We start from the raw sequence: 25,841 nt of genomic DNA, 5'->3' as shown, positions 1-25,841 counted from the left end.
GACTCTCTCTCTCACGCTCACTCTCTCTCTCACGCTCACACTGACACTCTCTCTCACGCTCACACTGACTCTCTCTCATGCTCACACTGACTCTCTCTCATGCTCACACTGACTCTCACGCTCACACTGACACTCTCTCACGCTCACACTGACTCACTCTCTGTCTCTCTCTCGCTCATACTGACTCTGTCTCTCTCTCTCACGCTCACACTGACTCTCTCTCTGTCTCTCGCTCACACTGACTCACTCTCTCACACATGCTCACACTGACTCTCTTGCTCTCACACTGACTCTCTCACTCACTGACACTCTCTCACGCTCACACTGACTCTCTCACACACGCTCACTCTCTCTCACGCTCACACTGACTCACTCTCTCTCTCACATGCTCACACTGACACTCTGTCTCTCTCTCTGTCACGCTCACACTGACATTCTCTCACGCTCACACTCTCTGTCTGTTGTGCTCATACTGACACACTCTTACTCACTCTTGTTCACTTGCACATTCACTCGCGCTCACTTGTACAGACTTTCTCGCAGGTTCGCTGTCTTGCTGTCGCACATACTGGTTCCCCTGCCATTATAAACTTGGATGCAGTCATTGATAATAAAAAAAAGGCTGACATGGCAGTCTGACAAAAAGTGACAGTGAAGGAGTTTGTAAATGGTAAGTGGTCATGAGCATCAGTCTTAAAAACATATTGGGGAGGAATTGGAAACTCTGACTTTGCTTGACCAATCAGCAGTTCTTTAAACAGTTATGGTCTTTGCAACAAAGCAGTGGGCAAAATGTTACAAGTAGTAATTATGGGCTTTGGGTCGTCTTGTGTATCAACAAAGATGGAATGGCAAAAAATTGGCAGATAATGTAATCATCTTCAAGTAACTGAGATTGCAGAGAAATTGAAGCTGTGTTTATGTATAAAGCTACTGCTACTCTCTCTCACCCAACTTTAAAGAACATGCTGTCCAAAATGCCTCTGAAATCCCACGCTATTTAAACGGGCTTTGACTAATTCTGTTGCTGCAACTGGCGAACACATTCTGATTATATTTCAGATACTTTCAGTGTTTATGAGGAAAATTGAGCAAATAGGAAGCAGTCTCAGTGCGTTGTTCTTCTATGTTGTAATGCTAGGGGCAGACTATGTCAGGGTGAAACATTTGTAAAACACTTTGTTCACATTACGCACGACAAGGAGAGTGGAGCTGTGATAGATCAGCCAACATCATACTCAACGGGGAGCAGGCTTAGAAGGGCTGAGTGGCCTAATTTTGATTTCTTATATGTACGTCTTAAGCTACAGATACCACACGATTTACTCTTATTTTAAATTCTAGTTAACAAATATTTTTAGTGTTTAAAAAGACTGTTTGTTTGTTTATTTTAATTCCACTCCTCTTAGTTAACAAGGATATGTCTGAGATTTTTAATGAACTTGTCTGGATATGTTACAACAAACCTCTGAGGCAGCTGGGACTTGAAACCGGACTTCTGGTCCAGGGATCTGGACACTACTGCAGTGTCACAAGGGTCTTAGAGGTCATGTGTAAGCTGACTGTGTCTTACAGAAAAGACTGAGGGGCCAGGGACAGAAATTAAAACATACAAAATGAAGGATGTTTATGTGCTGGATACAATTCAGAGAAGGTTTACTGAGACCTTGGAATGAGCAGAGTGCCTTATGAGGAAAATCTTAGATGGGTTAGGCGCATATCCTCTGGTGTATTAAAGAGTCAGAGGGGATTTAAATGAAACGGAAGATCCTGAGGGGATTTGATTGGGTGAATGTTGAAAGGATGTTTCCTCTCATGGGAGAATCTAGAACAAGGTGGGGTCAGAGTTTACCAATACTGGGATGTCCATTTAAGACTCCAGAAGAGGACACTTTTTTTTTGAGGGTTGTGAATTTTTAGAATTCCCTTCCTTAAATGGTAATGGTTGCAGAATCTTTAAATAGTTTTAAGGCGGATGGAGATAGATTCTTGATGTCTTGGGGAATGAAAGATTGTTAGGGGATAAGTAGGGTTGAGGTTAAAATCTGATTAGCCAAGTAGTATAGTAGTACTACCTGAATAGTAGAACTGCCTGAAAAGACCAAATGGCCCACTCAGAATCACCGATATGTCTTGAACCTTAAGAAGAAAGAAAGTAAATCTGTCTCAGCGCTATTTAATTTTGTGGATCATAGAATCATTGAATTTTACAGAGCAGTAGGAGGCCATTCGACCCATCGTGCCTGTACCAGCTCCCAAAAGAGCGACCCAGCTAGTCCCATCTCCGAAGCCTCTAAATTCATCCTGTTCAAAATGTCCAGCTCTCTTTTGAAACCTCCCACGGAAACCACCTCTACCACTCTTCCCAGGCAGCGCATTCCGAATCCTAGCCAATGCCTGAGTAAAGACCTTTGTCCTCATCTCATTCCTAGCTCGTTTGCTGACAGCCTTGAAATAGTGACCCCCACCCAGGGTATATGCGGGAAGAATGTTTCCCTGAGATTGAGAGGTTGGGAAACAGGTAAGGGCAGGGGCTTCAGAATTGGGCACCACTAACCTAATGAGTGGTGGGCCATTTAGAACTGAGGTGAGGGTGGTTAATATTTGGAATTCTCTATCCCCTTCTTGAAGCCCGGGGAGGCTCAATCATTAAGTATCGAGGGATAGTATGTGATATAGAAGATCAGCCCTTGACCTGTCGCTAAAATTGCCCTGAAATAGTTTGACGTATTGTGTTGCCATCTAGAATGTGGAGAATGATGGAAGGTAGATTCAATATTAACATTCAAATAACATCTTGGAAAGCAAAGACTTTCAGGGTTCTGGGAGAAGGATGGGGACTTATTGGATAGCCATTTCAAAGCTTGCTGGCTGTCCCCTGCACTGTTAGAGTACGGTACCTCCACAGCCAGCTATTTATCTTTCCACACCATTGACTGCTTGCATGTTGTGTTTGCCTGTGCATTGATGAAAAACCCTCTGGCTCTCTCTCCCCACAGTGCATCCAGTACAGGTTGTACCACATAGCTCCAGCAGACTACGATGACTTTGTGAACATCATTCGCAGCGCACGCAGCGCCTTCTGTTTAACACCAGTCGGAATGATGCAGTTCAACGAAATCCTTCAGAATTTAAAACGAGCAAAGGGTCAAACTAAGGACTTGTGGCAGCGAATCTCATTGGAAATGGCAACCTTCTCTCCTTGATGTCTGTTGGGTTTGTGCAGATTTAGGTTTAATATTGCACCCCTCCTCTTTTTAAAACCACTGTTCCTGTACACTCTGCTACATTCCTCCTTTTAAACTAAGGTTTCAGGTGTCAGGAAGTCATGGTAGGTTCATTACTTTATTTTTGTTTCTGTTGGTCTTGTGAAATTATTGCCAGGATTTCACGGGCAACTTCTTCCTTCAATCTGCAACCTTTCCACTACCACCCACCCCAACCCCCCAACTCCCCCCCCCCCAAAAAAAAATAATTTTTGTATGAGGTAGTTACTATTCATGTACATGTCTTTAATTCTGTGTTTATAAGGAAATGTTTGTTGTCCACTACAGTGTGACTGGGTAAAAAAGCTTCCAGCTCAAGATGGACAGTACAGTTCTCCAGCAATTTCCACTGGAGTGTATGAGCTACTGTGGCCACCCTGAACAGACTGTGGTTTTTATTTATCTGAACTTTTTTCCTTTATTTTTGCCTTTGTTTCTTCCAAATTAATGTTTTTTCATACTTAAAAAAAAAAAAATTTTCAATTGTTTAAAAGAATTATATATTCAGATTCCAGTGCCACTGGGATAGTTCAAGAGCTTTGACACATTTTTCAGTGTTACAGAACAGCTTGTGTGTTTTCTGTCTTCCTCATGTAATGTTGGATATTTTACAAATCTGTTATATTTAGTCCACATCTCCCCATTCCTGTCCCCCTACAAAGGCCAGACAGGTATTATTGACACTGTCTGTGCTAGGAAACTTGCATGAATGTTTTGTGTGAGTAGTTTTGTTGACAACAAAAAGAAACTTTATTATCCAACCATTTCTGTGTTGTGTTGAATACATACACAATTATTTTTGATTAAAGTACACACAAAAAAAAAGCAGTACTCTGCTTGTAAAGGCCCTATATTAAATGCTTGGCTTTGGAATGGAGATGCTTAGATTGAAGAGTTAACAACAGATTGTGGGAGGTCAATTTTTAACTTGCGAAGTTTTTGCTACTTCTTTCTTTTGGGTTTATTTCACAGTTGAGCGAGGATTTCCAGGCACCTGACTTTTGTAAGCTGGATTGTCTTTGTACATCGTGAAAGGTACAGTTCACCCAGCTATCGTGGAGAGAGTTTAAGGCCTTGCAAAGTACATCACATCAACCATAAAATTTACACCAAAAAAAAAACTCAATCCACTGGATGTTGCATCTCAGAAAATATGTTCAACCTCTTGAGAGTAAAATTCTCCAATAACATCATTCAATGTGAATGACACAATAGGTGAGGCGTACTGCGCTGAGGAGATTGGCTCCACTTCCTCCTCCAGGAGACGATGGATTCCTCACCTTAGGCTGTTTTGAAAACCGTGTGTGGGGTGAGGGTGGCAAGAGAGAATGTTTAATAGTCCACGACTGGAAAGTTTTCACACCAACATTTATGTTTTTGTTTGGAAACTAAAGTTGCGCGTTTTTGAAAGTGTCGTTTTCCAAACGTCTGCCTTTAGTGACTGTTCCAAGTGGGACATCATGAATAATGTGAGGTAACTATCGGAGTAACAGGTCCTGTGCTGTTGCGATCAGTGTGCCCAGTTCTCTGGGTGTTAGCTGTGAAGTTACTGGCTTGGGCCTAATATGTACACATTTAGTACTTACAGTGGTACAGAGATGATTAGTTCCAGGAGTACAGCAGTGTCGTTAAGACACGGTGTGGGGTATAAACTAATGTCAGTGTTTGGTGAACAGGACACTACTGTTGCAAAAGCAGTTGATGTAACGATCATTCCACGGTTTGACACTAGAGGACACACTTCGACACTACAAGGACTTGGGGGCAGGGTTTCTGAAGGTTCCAGTATCAGGGGGGTGGGGATGGGGAAGCTGTCACGAATGTGGGTTCCACTGCTCACCAGATTGGTCCTGGTTCATTGCAAAGCCTGCAAGTGGCCCACACGAGAGGAGCCTTCATGAAGTTGAAACGTCAAGCCTTTGCAAAGGTGTCCTCAGGAACCTATCGAATTCCATCGCCTCCTTGAGCACTCAGCCAGCATCACTTGAGCTGGGAGTTGGTGAAATGGGGAGAGAGGTCAGAGGGCATGGAAGTGTCCAAAGAATGGTGGCCATCAGCTGACCACAGCCTGCGCCGTTCAGCTCCAGCTGGTATGTTGTAGCTCCTCCCTCAGCCAACTAGGCAGTGTCTGTCCCAGTTTGTTTAGCTGTTTCGATAGTTCGATGTTATGCTCCCTGTAGTAATTGGTCAGGAATGTCCGTGACTGGGGAATAAAACAGAAGCCCAGCGTTAGTTTGAGGTCTTCTCTTTGGCTGGGAGTAAATGAAACTTCACACAGCCTTAAAACTGAAATAACACATTTTCCTGTTCTTTCTTGCTGGAAAGTGCACATTGGTTTCCCAAAGAACTGTCCATCTCGAGGTTACTGCAGGATATGTATTCTGCATCAATATACATATCGCACACATTAAAAGTACAGGCTTAACTTTTAAGCATCTGTTCACTGTTACACAACAAGTTGCTAATGAATACTTAGCAGTGGTAAACCATTGCAAGGTGTTCGATAAGGTGAAATCAAGCATTGAGGAAGGGGCTTAAGGAAAACTGATCTAAACAGGTAGCTGTTGTCACTGAACTGGTAACCAGAGGGGCCGGGGGGTTCAAATCCCACAACAGTACCTAGTGGAATTTAGTTAATAAATCTGGAATTCAAAGTGGTTGTTGGTGGTGACCATGAAATGATTGTTGTTATTAAAAAATAAACTCATCTGTTTTACAAAAGTCCTTTAAGAAGGTAATCTGCTGTCCTTACCTGTTCTGAGCCACAACCTGTGGAGTGGGACTTAATTCCAGAGTCAAGATTAGAGTCTGATCTTTCACTTAGCCACCTGATCCCCATTCCTCAATGCCCAGTAATCTATCACTGTCTCCTTATTCAAAACTGAGATCAATAACGTGCTCAGAAAACCAGACCGCCAGACTGATACTCTGGGGAACAAATACAGAGAAACTCAGGAGATCTGGCAACAGTTTCGAGTTCACACCAGACTCGAGATGTTGACTCTGTTTCCTCCCGCTCCCCGTGGACGCTGCCAGACCTGCTGAGTTTCTCCAGCATTCTTTGAATGTGTGCCTGTTTCAGATATCCGGTCACTGTAGTATTTTGACGTGGATTCAAATACCACCATGGCAGATGGTAAAACTTGAATTCAATAAAATCTGGAATTAGAAAGTAGGCTAATGGTGACCATGAAATGACTGTTGATTAGTGAAAAGAGAGTGGACTTTTTAATGACCATGTCCTTTAGGGAGGGAAATCTGCTGTCCTCCCCACTGATGTGGCCTACGTGACTCCAGACCCAGAGCAACATGGCTGACTTTTAACTGCCCTCAAATGGCAGAAATTAGCCACTCAAGAGCAACGAGGAATAGACAACATCCACCAGTCGCAAAAGCCACGCTCATGAAAAAATATAGAAAACAGACAAAGGTAGACCCAGAGGTTTAAGGTCACTGCTGGAGGTACAGATGGGAACAGCTGATGGTTAGTGTAAGGTCGTACAAACTCACCGATGAATCCATCTCTGGATATTTTCTTCCTTTGCTTTTGCCCAAACACTTTGATTTGCCACCTTCCACCATCTGGCACCAGAAATTCTTGTTGTCATCGTACCTGAAATGGAATCGGGCATGGGTCTTTATCACTCAACACACCAGAAGACTACGATCTAATGGGATGGCTATCCAAGAAGACACCTACACAGTTCCTCTTCCATTACAATTTGACATCAAAGTAATCACTGCCCTGCCCCACAGTCTTATTGGCCTTTACATGAAAGAAAGTTGAATTTAGCTTCACTTGAAAGAGACTGGACGGAGCAGAATTTGGACTGGATGAGTTCACACTTCAAAGTGACATTTCACATCTTGGTTTCATACAGCCTCGTAGTAAGTCACCGCATGTTTCACAAATCCATGGTGCTGGAAACTTGGAAAAGACTCTACTATGAATGTGAAGTACTTTACACAGTCCCAAGCTTCAGGAGACATCCCTTTTTTTTTTAAAAAAGACTTCATCCATTGAATGTGGTTAGTGCTGGCTGAGCCAACATTTATTGCCCCGTCTCTAGTTGCCCTTGAGAAGGTGTTGCGGAGCTGCCTTCTTGAACCGCTGCAGTCCCCATGTGCTGTAGGTAAACCCACAATGCCATTAGGGAGAGAATTTCAAGATTCTGACCCAGCGACTGCGAAGGAATGACAATATATTTCCAAGTCAGGACGGTGAGTGGCTTGGAGGGGATCTTGTGGATAGTGTTCCCAGCTGTTTGCTGCCCTTGTCCTTCTAGATAGAAGCATGTGGGTTTGGAAGGTGTTATTCAAGATGCCTTGGTGAATTTCGGCAGTGAATCTTGTAGATAGTACACACTGCTGCTACTGAGCATCGGTGGTGGAGGGAGTGGATGTGGTGCCAATCAAACGGGCTGCTTTGTCCTGGAGGGTGTCAAGCTTCTTGAGTGTTGTTGGAGCTGCACTCATCCAGGCAAGTGGGGAGTATTCCATCACATTCCTGACTTGTGCCTGGTAGACAGTGGACAAGTTTTGTAGAGTCAGGAGATGAGTTATGAGTCCAGTACAGTTTTTGGACAATGGTAACCCCATAGAAACTGATACTGGCGAATTCAGTGATGGTAATGAAACAAGGAGGAGATGGTCATAGCCTGGCATTTGTGTGGTGCGAATGTTACTTGCCTCTTGTCAGCCCAAGCCTGGATATTGTCCAGATCTTGTTGCATTTGGACATGGCAAACATCCCCACTTCTGACCTTATGATGGAGGGAAGGTCATTAATGATGTAGTTGAAGATGGTTGGGCTAAGGACACCACCCAGGGGAACTCCTGCAGAGGGGTCCTGCAGCAGAGATGAATGACCTCCAACAACCATGACCATCTTCCTATGTGTGAGGTTTGACTCCAACCAGTGGAGAGTCATCCTTCTCTGAATTCCATTAACTCTACGTCTGCTAGGGCTTCCTGATACCAAAATGTGTCCTTGGTGTTAAGGGCTGTCATGAGACCTTCTCACTTATTATCTAGAGCACCAAAGCACCCCAATCAATCAATTCAGGAGTGATGGTTTTCTTAAATCTATCTGTCTCAGTTTTTAAATTCAAGCTGTTGCCACTGCCAACTTCACAACAGAACCTCAACAGCTTTCTCACTCCTTCTATTCCTTTACATTGTGTGTAAAGAAATGCGACCAGGCATCACTCCTGAACAGCCCAACTCAAATTTTGAAGTTTCACTCCTTGTCGTGCACTCACCCGAGCTATGTAAACAGTCTCTATCTATTGTATCAAATTCTTAACCATCTTAAACACCTCAATTAGATACTCCCTTCATCCCCTGTGATAATGAGGAAAACAATCCCATTTTCTGCTACCCACCCTCATCAATCAGTCTCTACTGTATCAAATTCTTAATCATTTTGAACACCTCAAACTCAATTAGATAGTCCTTTCATCTTTTGATAATGGGGAGAACAATCCTATTTTCTGCTACCCACCCTCATCAGTTTCTTGTCATACCATCCATTGTGCAGCCCCTCCAAATCCAATATCACCTTCTTAAGGTGTGATGCCCAGAGTTAAACATATTCTGGAAGGTCTAAACCTACCAACACATCACTAAGTTACAAATCATTGACTACCATTTGTACAGCACCTTCTGCAATCTCAGGATGTCTCAAAGCTATTTGCAAATGGCAGTGAGATAATGAGTAGAGAATCTGTTTCAGTGATGTTGGTTCAGGGAGGCTCACTGAACAGGAAACGGGGGAGAAATTCCCTCCGCTTCTTCCGTATAGCATCTTTACACACACTTGAGGGGGCAGACAGACTCTGGTTCAATATCATGTCAAAAAGACAGTCCCTCTGACAGTGCAGAACTGCCTTGGTATCGGCACTGCAGTGTCAGCCAGGATTGTGAGCTCAAGACACAGGGGCTGAATGTGAACCTTTTGACTTCAAGGTGAGGGGAGCTACCAACTGAACCAACCCAACATGATTCTGATATTCTCATCCATGAGGGGTAAATGAAAAAGATAGGACCACCATAAGTTACTCTTGTAAATACTCATTCAATAAAGGAAATACATACATCAGAGCTCGAGTGTAGTTGAAGTGAGGGGTAACACCAAGGAATTTCTGTACGGTTTCCATGACAGCCACAGGGTTGTTACGTAACTGTAGGCCATTGACAACAAGAAACTGCAAGGAAGAAGATACTTTTAAATGTCTACCAGGAGGAAACCCCATGAATATTTATGAAATTACACTGACTTTACAGCACAGAAGCATGCCATTCAGCCCAGCAGCTCCATGTCCCACTTCTTTGTTGTCTCTTCCTTCTCCAGCAAAACTCCCATATCGGAAAAAAAAAGACATTGCTCTTTCCACTCTTCCATCCAGTGCAATTCTCAATTCTATCTTACAGTCCGTTATCGACATGTTCACCTTCAGACATATAAACTTCAATCACTGCTTATACCACTTTAGTCACTGGTTGAAGACTGAAGGGTAGCAAATGTTGTTCTCTTATTCAAGAAGGGCTGCAAAGAAAAGCCTGGGAATTATAGACCAGTAAGCTTAACATCTGTGGTAGGTAAGTTACCGGAGAAGATTCTAAGGGAGTCATAGAATCCCTACAGTGTGGAAACAGGCCCTTCGGCCCAACAAGTCCACACTGACCCTTGGAGCATCCCACCCAGACCCATTCCCCTATAACCCACCTAATCTACACATCCCTGAACACTACAGGCAACTTAGCATGGCCAATCCACCTGGCCTGCACATCTTTGGACTGTGGGAAGAAACAGGAGCACCCGGAGGAAACCCATGCAGACACGGGGAAAATGTGCAAACTCCACGCAGACAGTTGCCCAAGGGTGGAATCAAACCTGGGTCCCTGGTGCTGTAAGGTAGCAGTGCTAACCACTGAGCCACCGTGCCGCCAGGGATAAGATATACATGCATTTGATTAGGAGTAATCAGCAAGGCTTCATGCATGGGAGGTCATGCCTCACAAATTTGTTAGAGTTCTTTGATAAAGTGACCAGGAAGGTTGATGAGGGCAGGGCGGTAGACCTAGTCTGTATGGATTTCAGTAAGGTCTTTGATAAGGTTCCACGTGGTAGGCTGCTCTGGAAGATTAGATCACATGGAATCCAGGGAGAGCTGGCGAATTGGATACATAATCGGCTTGATGGTAGAAAGCAGAGTGTAATACTGGAAGGATGCTTGTCTGACTGGAGACCTGTGACTAGTGGTGTGCCTCAGGGGTCGGTGCTGGGCCCATTGCTGTTTGTTATCTATATCGATGATTTGGACGAGAATGTACAAAATATGATTAGTATGTTTGTGGATGACACTAAAGTAGGTGGAATCATGGACAGTGTGAGAGGTTATCAGAAATTGCAGCAGGATCTTGATCAGGTGGGGAAGTGGGCCGAGAAATGGCAAATGGAGTTTATTATAGATAAGTGTGAGGTGTTGCATTTTGGAAAGTCAAATCAAGGTAGGAGTTTCATAGTGAATGGTAGAGCCTTAAGGAGTGTAGTGGAACAGAGGGACCTTGGAGTTCAGGTGAACGGTTCCCTGAAAGTGGAGTCACAGGTAGACAGGGCAGTGAGGAAGGCTTTTGGCACATTGGCCTTCATCAGTCAGGGCATTGAGTATAGAAGTTGAGAAGTTATCATGCAGCTATAGATGATGTTGCTGAGGCTGCACTTGGAGTATTAGTTTTGGAGTATTTAGTTTTTCTATAAGAAGGATGTTATTAAATTAGAAAGAGTGCAGAAGAAATTCACAAAGATGTTGCCAGGACTCAAGGAACTCAGCTACAGGGAGAGGTTGGACAAGCTAGGACTTTTTTTCTTTACAGCGTAGGAGACTGAGCTGGGGGGATCCTATAAAATCATGAGAGGCATAGATAGGGTGAATGCACTCAGTCTTTTTCCCAGGTTGGGGAATCGAGGACTCGAGGACATCATTTTAAGGTAAGAGGGGAAAGACTACATGGGAACCTGAGGGCCAACTTCTTTACACAGAGGGTGGTACGCATATGGAATGAGCTGCCAGCGGAAGTGATTGAGGTGGGTACATTAACAACATTTAAAAGGCATTTGGACAAATACATGGATAGGAAAGGTTTAGAAGGATATGGGCCACGTGCAGGGAAATGGGGTTAGTGTGGATGGACATTTTGGGCCAAAGGACCTGTCTCCGTGCTATAGGACTCTATAATTCTATGGTTGCTCCTTTAGTTTCATTAGCAGTTTATTGGACTTATATTGCAGCTCACTCACATTTGGCAGCTTCTGTTCCCTTTCTTTGCCTCTAGATGATATCCTTTTCACTGCATCACTCCTGAAGATGTCCCCATACCTCTCAGGGATATTTGAAATCTCATTTCTTGCTTGAGATTCTCTAGATTTCCTAGATTTCCTTCCCTGTTCCACGTTCCCATTCTTTCAATATTACCAAGCTCATGTGGAACTAGGATTTATTGACCTGGAGACCTCCCTTGCTGAATGTGACCTCACTTCCCCTTCGACAGGGAATCCTGGCTACTCCTTTGCCTTTGAGTTAGGCTGGCACTATCCTGGGCCATTCTCGCACCAATGCTAACCAATCTTTACTTTTTGGTCACAGAGTCACAAATCCGACAAACGGCAGTGACGAATCAAACAAATTCATCGATCTCGCATTCCGTGAGGGTGGGTCACAAAGAATGGGAGAGTGGGTTGGAGATCAGAAATCTCCAGAGTTATCACCCTGCCTCTTGTTCCGATGGGAGTGTGGAGTAACAGTTCTGTTAGTGTTACCTTTAGTTTGCTGCATCGTTGTTTCTGCTTCAATGATTTACAGTAGGAAAGTGAAACTCTCTACACCTTAGTATACTAAGGTTCCCAAACTGCACCGGCCCCTCCAGCAACACATCACTCCATCAGGACTGCCCTAAAGACTTACTGTGCTACTAGTAAGTCTTGTGCTAAGTGTGTTGGTTTAGCTCAGTTGGCTTGATGGTTGCTTTACAAAGCAGTGTGATGCCAACAGCCTGGGTTCAATCCCCATCAATGGCTGAGGTGATTATGAAGGTCTCTCCTTCTCAACCTCTTCCCCTCGCCTGAGGTGTGGTGGCCCTCAGGTTAAACCACCACCAGAAAGAGCAGCCCTATGGCCTGGTAAGACTATGGCGATACGATGCTAGCCAGCATATTAGGGATGAATCTAAAACAGAATGTCAAAGAAACTCGGCAGCACCTGTGGAGAGAGAAACAGAGTTAACACTTCAAGTCCAGTGACCCTTCTTCAGAATGGTTCCCAAAACATTTTTCTGAAGAAGGGTCCTTTCCTGCTCCTCTGATGCTGCTTCACCTGCTGTGTTCATCCAGCTCTACACCTTGTCATCCCGAAACATTAACTCTGTTTCTCTCTCCTAAGTTGCTGCTTGTCCTGTGGAGTTTTTCCAGCAATTTCTGATTTTGTTTCCGATTTCCTTGTGTTTTTTTTCTCTTGGGATAAATGCCCATTGCTCTTTCTTGAATGGTGCCAATGAGATGGCACCATTGGAGAGGGCATCTCATCTGAAAGATGGCACCCCCAGCAATGCAGCATTCCCTCAGGACTGCAATGGGGTTTGGACCTGGATTTTGTCCCAGGCTCTGGAGCTGGGCGGGGTAGCAATGCTTTGAATCTGCTGGCGTCTGACACAAGAGGGCACGCTCAGATCACAACGGAAACGGGTCATACCTGAGAAGGTTGGTAAAACGTTAGCCACCGCTCGATGTGGGTGGCATACCAGCCGGGCAGCAAGCAACGGTTCTGGAGGACACGGACTTCCCTCGGTGCATCAGGTCTGGCTGTGATCACCTGGTAGAAGGTGTAGTTCAGGGCTGCTGAGTCATGGTGAGCTCTCTGGTGCTGTGGAGAAACCAACAGGTCAGCAAGCTGAGGGATGTGGGCCGTCCCCGCTCAATAAGCTCTTGCTAAGGCGAAACCATGAGGTTACAACACCACGACAGCTCAATGGGAGTTCAGAGCAACCACCTTCTAACTGCATGGAGGGGGGAGGCCAAATGGCCTTCTGCTGAAAACATTAATCCCAGTCATCAAAAAGGTTCTCCCAGGTTGGCAGGCACTACACTGTTCCTATTTCTCTCTCTCTCTACCCATCCCTGCTTGCAATGAGGAGATTATTAAAAGGCTAACTCAATGCATAAACTTTTTTTTAAATTAACCTAATTTTCCTAATCAACCTATTCAGACACCTCTGGAGCAAGTGGGACTTGAACCCAGGCCTCCCAGACCAGAGGTATGGACACCACCACTGCACCACGCGAGGGCCCTCAATGCTACCACATTAATAATTAGCACAAAATGTCATCCTTATCTGTTTTAAGGTCAGTTTTACTTGAGTGCAGCAACTCCACTCAATCGCTTCAGTCTGATTATTGATAAGAACGAACAAAATAGGAGCTTGAGGAGGCCATTCAGCCCTTTAAACTGCACTGCTACCCAATGAGATTGTGTCCAATCTCCAACTTCATCCCTTTCTTATAAAATCCCTGCATCCGTTGATGGTTTTAATATCTAGAATGGCCTAGTTATACACTGTAGGATTTCTACGATCATTCCACCATCTGCTGTGGTGGGATTTGAACTCGGGTCCCAGAGGATTAGTTGAGTTATTGGATTAATAGTCTAACAATAATACCACTTGGCCATTGGTTCCCCAGGTCTTTCAATATTTTTTGAGGTAGAAATAGATTGATGATCAGCGAGTTGGGTGAAAGGTTATCGGAGGATAGGTGAGAAGGTAGAGTAATCAGATCAGCCATGATCTCATTGATTGGTGGGGTAGGTTTGAGGGGGGCTGAATGGCCTATTCTGCTTCCAAATCCTATGTTCATTCACATCTAAATGATAAAGGGAGCGTCATTGTAAACTTTGAGCTAGACCATTCATGAACAAAATCGCGAAGGACATTTTCGGACACAGGTCATGGAAATCTGGGACGCACTATCCATAAGGATTCAGATACTAGGGACCAATTGAAATTTCCAAAACTGAGATTCATTACTCTCCATTGGCCAAGAGCACCAAGGAACATGAAACAAAGGCAATTTGGTCAAATTGAGGTACAGCTTTGTCATTATATAGAATCCCCACAGTATGGAAACAGGCCATTTGGCCCAACAAGTCCACACCAACCCTCGAACAGCATCCCACCCAGACCCATAGCCTCTGCCCTATCCCTGTATTTCCCATGGTTAATGCACCTAACCTACACATTCCTGAACACTATGGGTAATTTGGCATGGCCAATCCATGTAACTTGCACATTTTGGACTGTGGGAGGAATCCTATGCAGACACAGGGAGAATGTGCAAACTCCACACAGACAGTTGCCCGAGACTGGAATCGAACCTGGGTCCCTGGTGTTGTGAAGCAGCAGTGCTAACCACCAAGCCGCCCCATTGAATGGTGGAGTAGGCTTGGAGGGGGGTGGCTCTGAATAGGCTCCTTCTATCCCCATAATATGGCAAAGATAAATGATACATTAATTGGTGCCAAAAGTCTCTTTATCCATACAAAGTGTCTATTGAGCTATCAGACGTGACTCCAACTGATGCAATGGCTGTGAAGTATTTTGAGATGAAATAACAGGAATCTAAATACAAAGTCTGTTTTTCCCTTCCGTTTTAAGCAGTTAAAAACCCAGAAGAAATGTTTGCAGCTTGGAAGCAGATATAAGAGGGAATGCTATGTGCATTCACGTAAACTCCCAGCAGGCCATAGTTTCCACTGGTGCTCCACAGTAACTGTCAAGCTTGATTAGAATCAGCTGGAGTGCACTCAGGTTTAGGAAAATGAAAAGGAAAACAACCGCAAAAACAAGAAGAAAAATCCTTCCCCTGCAGCTTCCTCACTTTCTGGATCGCAGCTGTGGAAGATCTTCAAGTCTCTGGGTTCAAATCTAGGCCAGGCCCTCGGGTTGTGAGGCCCTCCCTGTTGCACTGGTTCGATCCAGATTCTACACACTGGGAGACGCCAATGGCACATTCCCCAGCATTCAGTGCAGGCTGATAGTCTCCCTCAGCAAGGCCAGGCAGACAGGCAGCGCACGTGGAGAAGGAGAAAGGGCACACATCTTCTATCCTTCTCCAAAGCATTTCTCAAAATCTCAAACGAAAGCAAAATACTGAAGTAAAGATGAAGGGATCTGCACTCAACACTGGGCTGCTGAGTCTGGCTTGTCTGGAGGTTCTGTCACATGATTTCCCGCCTCCAACGCCCCCAGTAAAAGGGACTTTTAAATCCCATCCTCATCGGTACTAGTCAAAGGAAGCTTCTTAAATAAAATCAGTAAAACACAATTTTCATTTATGGATCCCTAGGATTTCTGTCCCAACCAACATGGAGTCATACAGCACGGAAACAGACCCTTCAAAGCAACCAGACCATAATCCCAAACTAAACTAGTCCCATCTGCCTGCTCCTGGCTCATATCCCTCCAAGCCTTTCCTATACATGCACCTGTCCAAATGTCCTTTTAAACACTGTAACCGTGTCCACAATCCACCACTTCCCCTAGCAGTTTGTCCAGGTGAGTAATTTTGGATACACCAGAGCAAAATCTGGAGAGTTGGCAACCTGAGCTTTATTTTTTATTATTCATGGGATGTAGGCATCGCTGGCTAGGCCAGCATTTATTGCCCAATCCCTAACTGCCCAGAGGGCTGTTAAGCGGCAACCACATTGCTGGGGGTCTGGAGTCACATGTAGACCAGATCAGATTTCCTTCATCAAGAGACATCAGTGAACCAGATGGGTTTATCCTGACAATCAGCAATAGCTTCATGGTCATCATTAAACTCTTAATTCGAGATTATTATTGAATTCAAATTCCACCATCTGCCACAGGCAAGATTTGAACCCAGGTCCCCAGGATATTAGCCAGATCTCTGGATTAATAGTCCAGCAATAATACCACTAGGCCATCGCCTACCCACATCCTGTCTGCTCTTGGTCACGTTCATGCTGTTACTGTCAGATAAACCCATCCAAATGTCCAAAGGTGACATCCCTCAAGCTGGCCAACAAAACATCCATTCCAAAGAAAAGCAAATGGAGCTTGCAGCAATACTGTCAAAAGTTGAAATCAAAGAAAGTTACAGCACTGATGGGGCCATTTGGCCCCTTTAAGTCATGGACTGCCCTTGTTTTTGACATGACTTTGTAGGTTCCTCATACTCGACTATCTTTCTGCAGCCCTTTTCAAATCGCTGAGGCAATTAATTTTATCAGGTATTTTCTCCACAACCCCTACAGCAGATAAAATCACCTCGCTAGACGTGACGACGGAGTTCAGGCCCATGTGACAACAACTTGCATCTATGTAGCGCCATCAAAGGGAAACATCCACGAGGCATTTCACTTCGGCAACATCAACAAAACTCAACACCCCGAACCACACAAGGAGGGTCAGGATAACTGACCAAAGGGTGAAGGGGTAGGTTTTATGGAAAAGTGCTGTAGAAACTTCAGCAGGTCTGGCAGCATTTGTGCAGAGAAGAACAGAGTTCGCCATTTTGAGTCTGGTTCAAATCTTCTTTAGAACTGCCACTTCCCAAGTTCTGCCTCTCTTAGTTCTGAAGAAGTTAGACTGGACTCAAAACAGTAACTTGGTTTTTCCTCTCTCTAAAGATGCTGACAGACCTGCTGAGCTTCCCAAGGATTCAGCATCTGTCCTCATTTGAGATCTCCAGCACACACAGTATTTTGCTTTTATTTGAGGCTTTAAGAAACAGTTTGGAGGGGAATCATAGAATCCCAGTAGTGTGGAAGCAGGACATTCGGCCCAAGTCCACACAAACCCTCCAAAGACCAACCCACCCATCCTATCCTTGCATTCTCATGGCCAACCCACCTTTGGACTGTGGGAGGAAACCGGAGCACCCAGAGGAAACTCACGCAGATACGGGGAGAATGTTCAAACTCTACACAGTCGCCCAAGGGTGGAATAGAACCCGAATTCCTGGTGCTGTGAGGCAGCAGTGCTAACCACTGAGCCACCGTGCCGCCCAGAGAAAAGGAAAGAATTCCAGAGTCAGGGTTCAGGCAAATCGAGGCACGGCCTCCTGTGATGGAGTAAAGAAAGTCAGGGATTGTCAACAGTTCGGGATTGGCACGCAGAGATCTTGGGAGCACTGTCAGGCTGGAGGAGGTTACAGAGTCAGAGGGGGAAAAGAGAGAGGCCAGGGACAGATTTGAAAATCAAAGGCATTTGGTCAAACACCTACAAAGGGGCACCGCACTCTACAGATGTTCATCGCTAATCCCATGTATGGAATGGAGCACAAACCTGGTACCAGGAGTATGCTCGCTCCACTGGGTTGATCAGAATGGCAATGATCTTCGCTCTGGGCAGTAGGGCCATCGCCCTCTTGGGGACCACTTCAGATTCAAAGTAATTTGCACTCTTCTCGAACATGAAATCCGTGCTCGCGTTTGACGGGATTGGGAAGAACTCCATGTACCTGAAAGAGAAATAAAACAGGATACAGTTTTTTGAGAGCAGACTGGTGGATTATCACTATTGCTCCTCTGGGTAGGATAGACTAGCGCAGATATTCTGATGGCCAGAGAGTTATTGGAGCAGAACACGCTGGGGATGTGTGATGGGGATCTTGTGGAATCCCAGACACAGCAGACACCATGGGAATCATTCAGGAAATTGAAGATTCCAGTAGGCAACCCCACTTTGTGTGGAACTCCCCCACCCAATAATGACAGGAATTTAGACAGATCTATATCAGTTAAGCTGCTGTAACTTTTAAGGTGACACCTCAGCACCATCCCGATACCATACAACCCATGTCAACTATCCACCTGACTCTTCTTCCATCCCTGCCAATCCAACAGGATTCTACCCCTCTCCCTCCGCACCAGACCCAACAAACACTAAGCCCCGCCTGCTGAACAGGACCACTCCTGTCTCCACCTGGCCCACAAAACCCAATACCCTATCCCGTGCCAGCCTGAAACCACCCCGGTCAACAACTTCTCTGACTCGATTCCATGCCTCCGACAACTAGCCCCTTTCTTGGCCTACCTTAACTATTCCATCTCTTAGCTGGCACCCTGCTCACCCAATATTTTGCCCACCTGGCACCTTGCCCATCTGTCACATGCCCATCTGGCACCTTACTTACCTGGTATCTGCCCACTTGATACCTTGCACACCTGACAGCCTACCCATCTGGCACCTTGTTCACCTTACCCACCTGGCACCTTGCCCACCTTGGACCCTACCCCCACACCTACATTACATACACAGCCTTTCACAGTAGCTGCCCGAGTGTCTGGCTGTGCTACCGGACATCGAAATCGCAGACAATGGAACACATGGACTGTGACAATGGGGCTGTTTTTATCACTTCTCCTGACTATCCTATAGTACAGGGGAACCTGCTGATTTCAGGGATGCTGCACATTTCTAAAGGAGCTGGTATCGGAATTCCTGACTAGAAACGTAGACCCTAATAGGAGTGGAGCGCCACTCCTCGGAATGTCCTGGTGAATGATAAACCTCACCTAGGAAATTGGCTGCTGCAACGTCAGCTCCTTCTCTAACATACAGCAGCCTGGAGGATCATTGCAACCACAACCTGCATTTATGTGGCACCTTCAATGGAGTAAAAGATTCCAAGCATTTCACAAGAGCAATGAATCAAAAGTAAAGGGAGATATTAGGACAGGTGAGTAACAGCTTGGTCAAAGAGGTAGCTTCTCAAGAGAATGCAAAACGGGGAGAGAAAGCTGACAAGGTGCCAAGGTTTAATGAGGGAATTCTAGAATTCAGTGCTAGGGCAGCTAAAGGCATGGGTGCCAACGGCACAGTGACTAAATGCCCGTTTGCATTCAGGGCAATCTGAGTGTTAAGCATGTTGTGGCAGGATTCTTCCAAAGTGATCCCAGGTACCATCAAACATCCGTAGGAAATCCTCCAGCGCATTCTCATATTTACAGGGCTATCTTAAGCGATCAAGATCAGCAGATTTAAAACAAAACTATTATTGATGCGCTAAGTGCTCCACATCTCACCAGCTGCAGAAAAGCTAGAAAGTTCCAGTCTCTGGAACACTTGAGTAAGCAAAACTGACAGGGCCTTACCAGTCAATTCCTTTGTTATAATTAGCTCCGTTGAAGAACTGAATTTCCTCATAGGTGACTGGGCTGGGGAAATTACTTGTGACTCCGGGATGCAAGGAGAGGAAAAAGTGCAAAGCTGTGGTACCTGGGGAAAAGGAGAGTGTCAATCATGAAGATGCTATTTTCAAAGACCCCTTTCTTTACCAACTCCACTGAACTTTAAAAAGGCAAAAACTGCATAAAGTCGAAATTTACAGGAAAAAAAAGATACGCATCAGACCTTTGCACATCTCTTAGCAGTTCCTCAAAGGTTATGAAGTGCAATGATTACTGGTGCATAAGCAAACAGGATAACCTGCCAAGTCTGTGAACATGAGTGGTTTTAGTTCGCAACGTATTTGTGGACGCTCAAATTCTCCAGCCCTTCTTTAAATAATGGCACAATCTCTTGAGAAAAGACTAAACCGGCAGATCTGATCTTAATTTTTCATTTGAAAGTTGGCACCTCTGACAGTGTGGCACGGTTTCGATACTGCACTGGAATGCCAACCTACTGGGGTGGCACGGTGGCTCAGTGGTTAGCACTGCTGCCTCACAGCGCCAGGGACCCGGGTTCGATCCCACCCTCGGGTGACTGTCTGTGTGGACGTTCTCCCCGTGTCTGCGTGGGTTTCCTCCGGGTGCTCCAGTTTCCTCCCACAGTCCAAAGATGTGCAGGTTTTGTGGATTGGCCATGCTAAATTGCCTGTAGTGTTAAGGGATGTGTAGCTTAGGTGGGTTATAGGGGAATGGGTCTGGGTGGTATACTCCAAGCCCACACTGTAGGGATTCTATGATACTTTCAGTATCAGACTCTGCTCCACGCTCTGACAGGGTGCCAGAAAACCTGGGATTATTTTCTTTTAAGAAAAAGGGATTATTTCTGCATAAATAAACCCTGACACAGAAACTTCCTGCCTCTGTAATAGAGTCATACAGCACCGAAACAGACCCTTTGGTCTAATCAGTCTATGCCAACGATAATCCCAAACCTAGACCTATCTGCCTGCGCTTGGCCCATATCCCTCCAAACATTTCTTATTCACGAACTTATCCAAATGTCTTTTAAATGTTGTAACTGTAGCCGCATCCACCACTTCCTCTGGAAGTGGATTCCACGCACGAGCCACTCTGTGTAAAAAAGTTGCCCCTCGTGTCTTTTAAATCTGTTGCCTCTGGCCTTAAAAATATGTCCCCTAGTTTTGAACTTGCCCCACTCTGGGGAAAAGACACCTGCCATTAACCCTATCTACGCCCCTCATGATTTTATAAACCTCTGAAAGGTCACATTCCAACCTCTTGCGCTCTAGTGGAAAGAAGTCTCAGCCTACCCATCTATTCCATGTTAACTCGTTATGATTTCCTGAATGTCACAGACTGAGATTAAAGGAATGCTAGTTAATGGTTAAAACTTATGAAGAGAGATGGAAACGAACAGGTTACCAGTTTTCTGCGGGCCGATAATGAGAAACTTAGGAAGCCTATCGCAGGTTTTCTCTTTCGACCAAATGTCCTTATGCCGTTTGTCATCACATGGGTTCTGAAAAAGGAACACACCACTAAGTCTATCACCAGGCTCTTCAGCATTATCCTCCAAAGATTCGGATGCCCAAGAAATTTTTTTTCTAAAAGAAATCAACAGAAACAGAAATTGCTGGAGAAACTCAGCCAGTCTGGCAGCGCTGCAGAGAGAGAAACAAGGTTAAAATTTCAAGTCCAAGACCTGCTGAGTTTCTCCAGCTATCTCTGGTTTTGTTTCTCATCTCCAGCATTGGCAGTTCTTAGTTTTACTAAATCTTTTTTATTTTCAGTCATGGGGCATGGGCATCGCTGGCTAGGCCAGCATTTATTGCCCATCCGTAGTTGCCCCTTGAGAAGGTGGGGGTGAGCTGCCTTCTTGAACCGCTGCAGTCCATGTGCTGTAGGGAGACCCACCCCCCCACCCTCCACACGTCAAGAGAAGCCATACTGTACAGACCAATTGCAGTCCATAGATTCCTGTACTGCAGTGAGATCTGCATTGTATACGAACTGGCTCCAGCTACCAAATGGCCGGAGAGATACCGGATTTAACTTCACAAACAGCATGGAATTCGAACCTGAGCCCCCATCATCATGGACATTGTGCAATTTCCACTGAACCCCATGGAGTCTTCCAGTATTACAATACCAATCCGCTCACGTATTTACATCTCCCTCGTCCCAGCACTGAAAGGCACAAGGTTCTGAGGAAGGGTCACCAGACCCGAAACGTTAACTCTGATTTTTCCTTCACACGTGCTGCCAGACCTGCTGAACTTTTCCAGCAATTCCTGTTTTTGTTCCTGATTTACAGCATCAGCAGTTCTTTCGGTTTTCATTGAAAGGCACAATCTATGACAATATCACTTCTGTATCGTTGATAGGACCTTCTGCTTTACTGTGGAGCACCAACAGTTAATTTTCAGAGGATTAAAGACGAAATGAGCCGCGAAGAGGTGGCAAGGGAGCTTTTTTTTCAGTCATAGCAATGATACCTGGATTCTAATTATTCCTGGTTCTCTGCAAAAAAATAATTAATAACAGCTTGGGGTACTCAGTAGTATTTCTGAGACAAACCATGTGACTGAAATCCTCACGTAATAGCATTTTACACATCATAAAAACACCAGGCATTTACTGCTAGAGCTGTTTGATCATACCAGAAGGAGAAAAGGAAGGAGAAAAGTTCTCTTGCCTGCCACAAGGGGTCCTTTTCCTCAGGGAACAGCTCAAAGTACTTGGCTCCCAGTTTCACCGGTGGTAGTGTCTGCAGTTTCAGGTTAGTCCAACACTGGACGAACTTCACCAGGCTTTCAAACGTGTACAGCCCCAGGCGGTCGTTGCCGTAGTTGGACAGGTGGGTCATGAAGATGCTGATCTGAAAGTCAAACAGACGCGAGCTGTGAGTAACCCTCCAGTGCCCGCATCGTTTGCAAAACTACCTCCTATTTGCAATGGGACCTGAAGCTGTTTTGGGGGCCACAGTTCCCTGCTTATTGAAGAAACATTTCAAACTCATGAATGAGGAGCAGGAGGAGGCCGTTCAGCCCTTCAAGCATGCTGTGCCACTCATAAAGTCATACGGTGCAGAAGAGGCTCTTCAGTCCATCAGGTACACGCCCACAAAACAAAAAACCAATAAGATTACAGAAGATCTCATTACTCCTGCCTGCTGAAAGTCTAAATGTGATGACAGGCAATACAAGTCTAATCCAAACAACCCATTCTTACGGCTGTTCTACTTGCAGTGCCTACACTACAGCACCCGTCCCAGAGGCTAACATCTCCTGCCATGCCCAGAATTAAATGTATCCTGGAAAGACCAAACATATTTTAATCTCTTGTCAGCAAGTTAGAAATCATTGACTTACCCTTTGTATAGCACCTTCTGCAACCTCAGGATGTCTCAAAGGATGTTACAGCGAGTAAACTACTTCTGAGGTACAGTTGCCGTGATAGAGGGAATCAAATGGGGCTACTTTAGTTTGGGAAACCTTCGGTATGGACCGAAGAGTCTGTTTCTGTGCTGCATGACTCTATAAGCTCCCACCTTATGATCTGTATGTCCTTGTATGTTACAATTTGCCTGCACTGCATGCAAAACAAAAGTTTTCACTGTACTTAGGTACAATAAATCAAATCAAATCAAAATCAAAAGCAGTGAAGTATTAATGAACTATAATGTTCTGTTGGTTCAAGGAGAAACGTGGACCAGGAAACTGGGGAGAAATTCCCTCCACTTCTTCCACACAGCACCTTTACACTCACTTGAGGGGGGCAGACGCACCCCTGGTTCAAAATCTGTCAAAAAGCAGTCCCTCTGACAGTGCAGCACTCCCTTGGTACTGGCACTGTAGCATTGGCCTGGATTGTGAGTTTAAGACACATGGGCTGAACGTGAATCTTTTGACTCCAAGGCGAAAGTAGACCAATCCAAAATGAAATTGATACTCAAACTCACAAGGACCAAAGGAAAAAAATATGAATAGTGGGTGTTATCTTGCAACAGATGGAAAATGGGTTGATGGAAATACACACATCAGAGCCCAAAAGTAGTAGCAGAAGGGAGGGGTAACACCAAATTATTTCTGTACATTCTCCAAGACTGTGATAGGGTTGTTATGTAGGAATGAAATGAAATGCCATGGCAAGTTTTTCAACAAACGAGACACAAGCACAAATTGTTTTAGATGATGATGAGATGACAGAATTATCAGTAGAACTGAAAACATTTCTTTAATTTTACAGTTTACCATCAAGTCGAAGTAGGTGATAATTTCATTTACTGGCATGAAATTCCCTCTTTGTCTGTTGTTATTCACATTGCTTAATTTACTGAAGTGCAAAAAAGAAAATCAGGCAAGAGACCATAAATGAGAAACTGTTAGGGACAAATTGAAGACAGAAATGTACAGAAATGAGAGCTATCCATTTCCCAGTGCACCTGCTTTTACCACAGGTATTGATGGTAATCACCATAATTGCACAGAACTGTTCCCTAATGTGTAATTGCAATGAAATGTACAAAAACCTGCTGTTCTCCTGCTAACAAGAAGCAAAATTAAACTCCATCCTCAAACCACGTGAGCACAACAGCAGTGTCTCAGCTAAATCGTGTCATTTAGTGACAAGGAATCTGCCCTCTGCTCCCTTTCCTGTCCCCAGTCCTGCTGTCATCGAGACAAACTCCAAAAATAGAGACAAACTCCTCACAACAGCCAAGCCACCTCCAAACAACAGCACAGATGGACCACACTGAAAGACATGACACCCCCTGGTCGTCAGGGTCACCGGTATACACCCTCAATCCTAAACCACCTTTCAACAGGATTCATATCCAAGTGCTGGGAAATGGAGAGGCAGAGGAAAAGGAGAGAGAAAAAAGAGAGAGAGAGACAGAGGAGGGAAAAGAAGAGAGAGAGAGTGAGAGAGAGGAAAAGGACGGGGGGGGGGGGGGAGGGGGGGGGGAGGGGGGGGGGGGGAAAAAGAAGAGAGAGAGGAAAAGGAGACAGAGAGAGAGGGGGAGAGGAAAAGGAGAGAGAGAGAGATGGGGGAAAAGGGGAGAGAGAGAGAGGAAAAGGAGAGAGAAAAACGAGACAGAGACAGAGAGGAAAAGGAGAGAGAGAGGTAAAGGAGAGAAAGAGAGACGAAAGGGGAGAGAGACAAAAAAGGAGAGAGAGAGGAAAAGAAGAAGAAACAGGAAGAGGAAAAGAAGACAGAGACGAAAAGGGGAGAGAGAAAGAGAGGAAAAGGAGAGAGGGAGGGGAAAAGGAGAGCATTACAAAAGAAGAGGCAGAGGCAAAAAGAATAATAATGTTTTTAGTGGCAAAGAATGCATATAGAAATAATATAGAACAATAATTCTTGACTCCATGAAAAAAATCCAACCATGGGCTTGTCCCTCCCAATGAGCCTAACCCCCTCCAGTCCTATGACCCTCGATCATTTCTGTACCAGTCCAGTAAGTGCGGCAACACCCCCCAACCCATGCCCCAGTTCCATCTCAATATTGGAAGGAGTTTAAAGCTGAGAGACAGGGTGCAGACAAATCAGAGGGTCATGTAAACAGGCACATTGCAAATACAATCAATCAGTCTCTTTGTTAACAATCCTCAAAGACCTGAAGAAGGTGTGTCTGTTTTTGTACAATGTGTTGTTGGGATGTGGAAGGCAGTACCTTTCACTTCTTCAAAGCATGCCAGTTTGTCAGAGCAAACCCCAACTTTCTCAATCCAACCTTCTGTTGTGGATACAACGGCTCTTTAACAGTGCCAGGCCTGACATAAATCACATTACCCTGAGGAAACATTTACCTTGTACAGATTCATTTGCTAGTGAAGCAAACTCATTAATGATTATGGAGTGAGTCAGTTGGCTAGAAAATAAAGCAGAACGATGCCAAGGGCCCAGGTTCAATCCCTGTTACTGACTGATCGTGGGGTGTCCTGTGTCCTTGTCCCATGTTAGACAGAATGGTGTTCCTCAAGCTATAATTAACCACTTGTCTCTCTCTTAATGGAGAGTGGTCTATGGTCCTTTCTAGGCTATGGCTAATTATCTTGTCGAACTTGGCTCCCATTATAATATTGAACATGAGGGGATTGAGGGACAGTAAGAGAAAGTGGGAGCTGTCTTACTGATTACCACATTACTGCCGACAATTGGTTCTCGCTATTTACAGTACCTTATTCTAATAGGGTCAATAACTTATTGACACCCCTCAATGTGCTGAATATGAAAACTGTAGGAAAAATCTAAATAGTATCTCTTCCCCATGTTGAATTAGCAGATGCTTCATGACAGATACCCGTGTCTCTGACACACACACACACACACACACACACACACACACACACACACA

At 44.8% G+C, this 25,841-nt stretch overlaps 2 protein-coding genes across 6 annotated transcripts in view; one reads left to right on the top strand and one right to left on the bottom strand.

The window, feature by feature from the left end:
* zswim8 (zinc finger, SWIM-type containing 8) overlaps window positions 1–4,086 on the top strand; it is a 175,229-nt gene extending 171,143 nt beyond the window's left edge. For all 5 annotated transcript variants that reach the window (XM_048616155.1, XM_048616158.1, XM_048616156.1 and 2 more), the window contains one exon: window positions 3,000–4,086. In XM_048616155.1, coding sequence (XP_048472112.1) covers window positions 3,000–3,206 — 207 coding nt within the window. In that variant the 3' untranslated portion in view covers window positions 3,207–4,086. The remainder of the gene's footprint in view (window positions 1–2,999) is intronic.
* Window positions 3,998–25,841, bottom strand: part of ndst2a (N-deacetylase/N-sulfotransferase (heparan glucosaminyl) 2a) — a 450,479-nt gene continuing 428,635 nt past the window's right edge. The window contains exons 8-15 of the mRNA XM_048616195.1: window positions 22,176–22,358; window positions 20,903–20,999; window positions 19,442–19,565; window positions 17,631–17,805; window positions 13,016–13,186; window positions 9,363–9,472; window positions 6,777–6,879; window positions 3,998–5,469 (exon numbers count right to left, since the gene is read on the bottom strand). Coding sequence (XP_048472152.1) covers window positions 5,344–5,469; window positions 6,777–6,879; window positions 9,363–9,472; window positions 13,016–13,186; window positions 17,631–17,805; window positions 19,442–19,565; window positions 20,903–20,999; window positions 22,176–22,358 — 1,089 coding nt within the window. The 3' untranslated portion in view covers window positions 3,998–5,343. The remainder of the gene's footprint in view (window positions 5,470–6,776; window positions 6,880–9,362; window positions 9,473–13,015; window positions 13,187–17,630; window positions 17,806–19,441; window positions 19,566–20,902; window positions 21,000–22,175; window positions 22,359–25,841) is intronic.

This window comes from Rhincodon typus, chromosome 34, assembly GCF_021869965.1.
Source record: "Rhincodon typus isolate 14 chromosome 34, sRhiTyp1.1, whole genome shotgun sequence".
Lineage (NCBI taxonomy): Eukaryota > Metazoa > Chordata > Chondrichthyes > Orectolobiformes > Rhincodontidae > Rhincodon > Rhincodon typus.
Note: the sequence above shows the minus strand (reverse complement) of the source record. Positions and strands in the feature narration are given on the sequence as shown.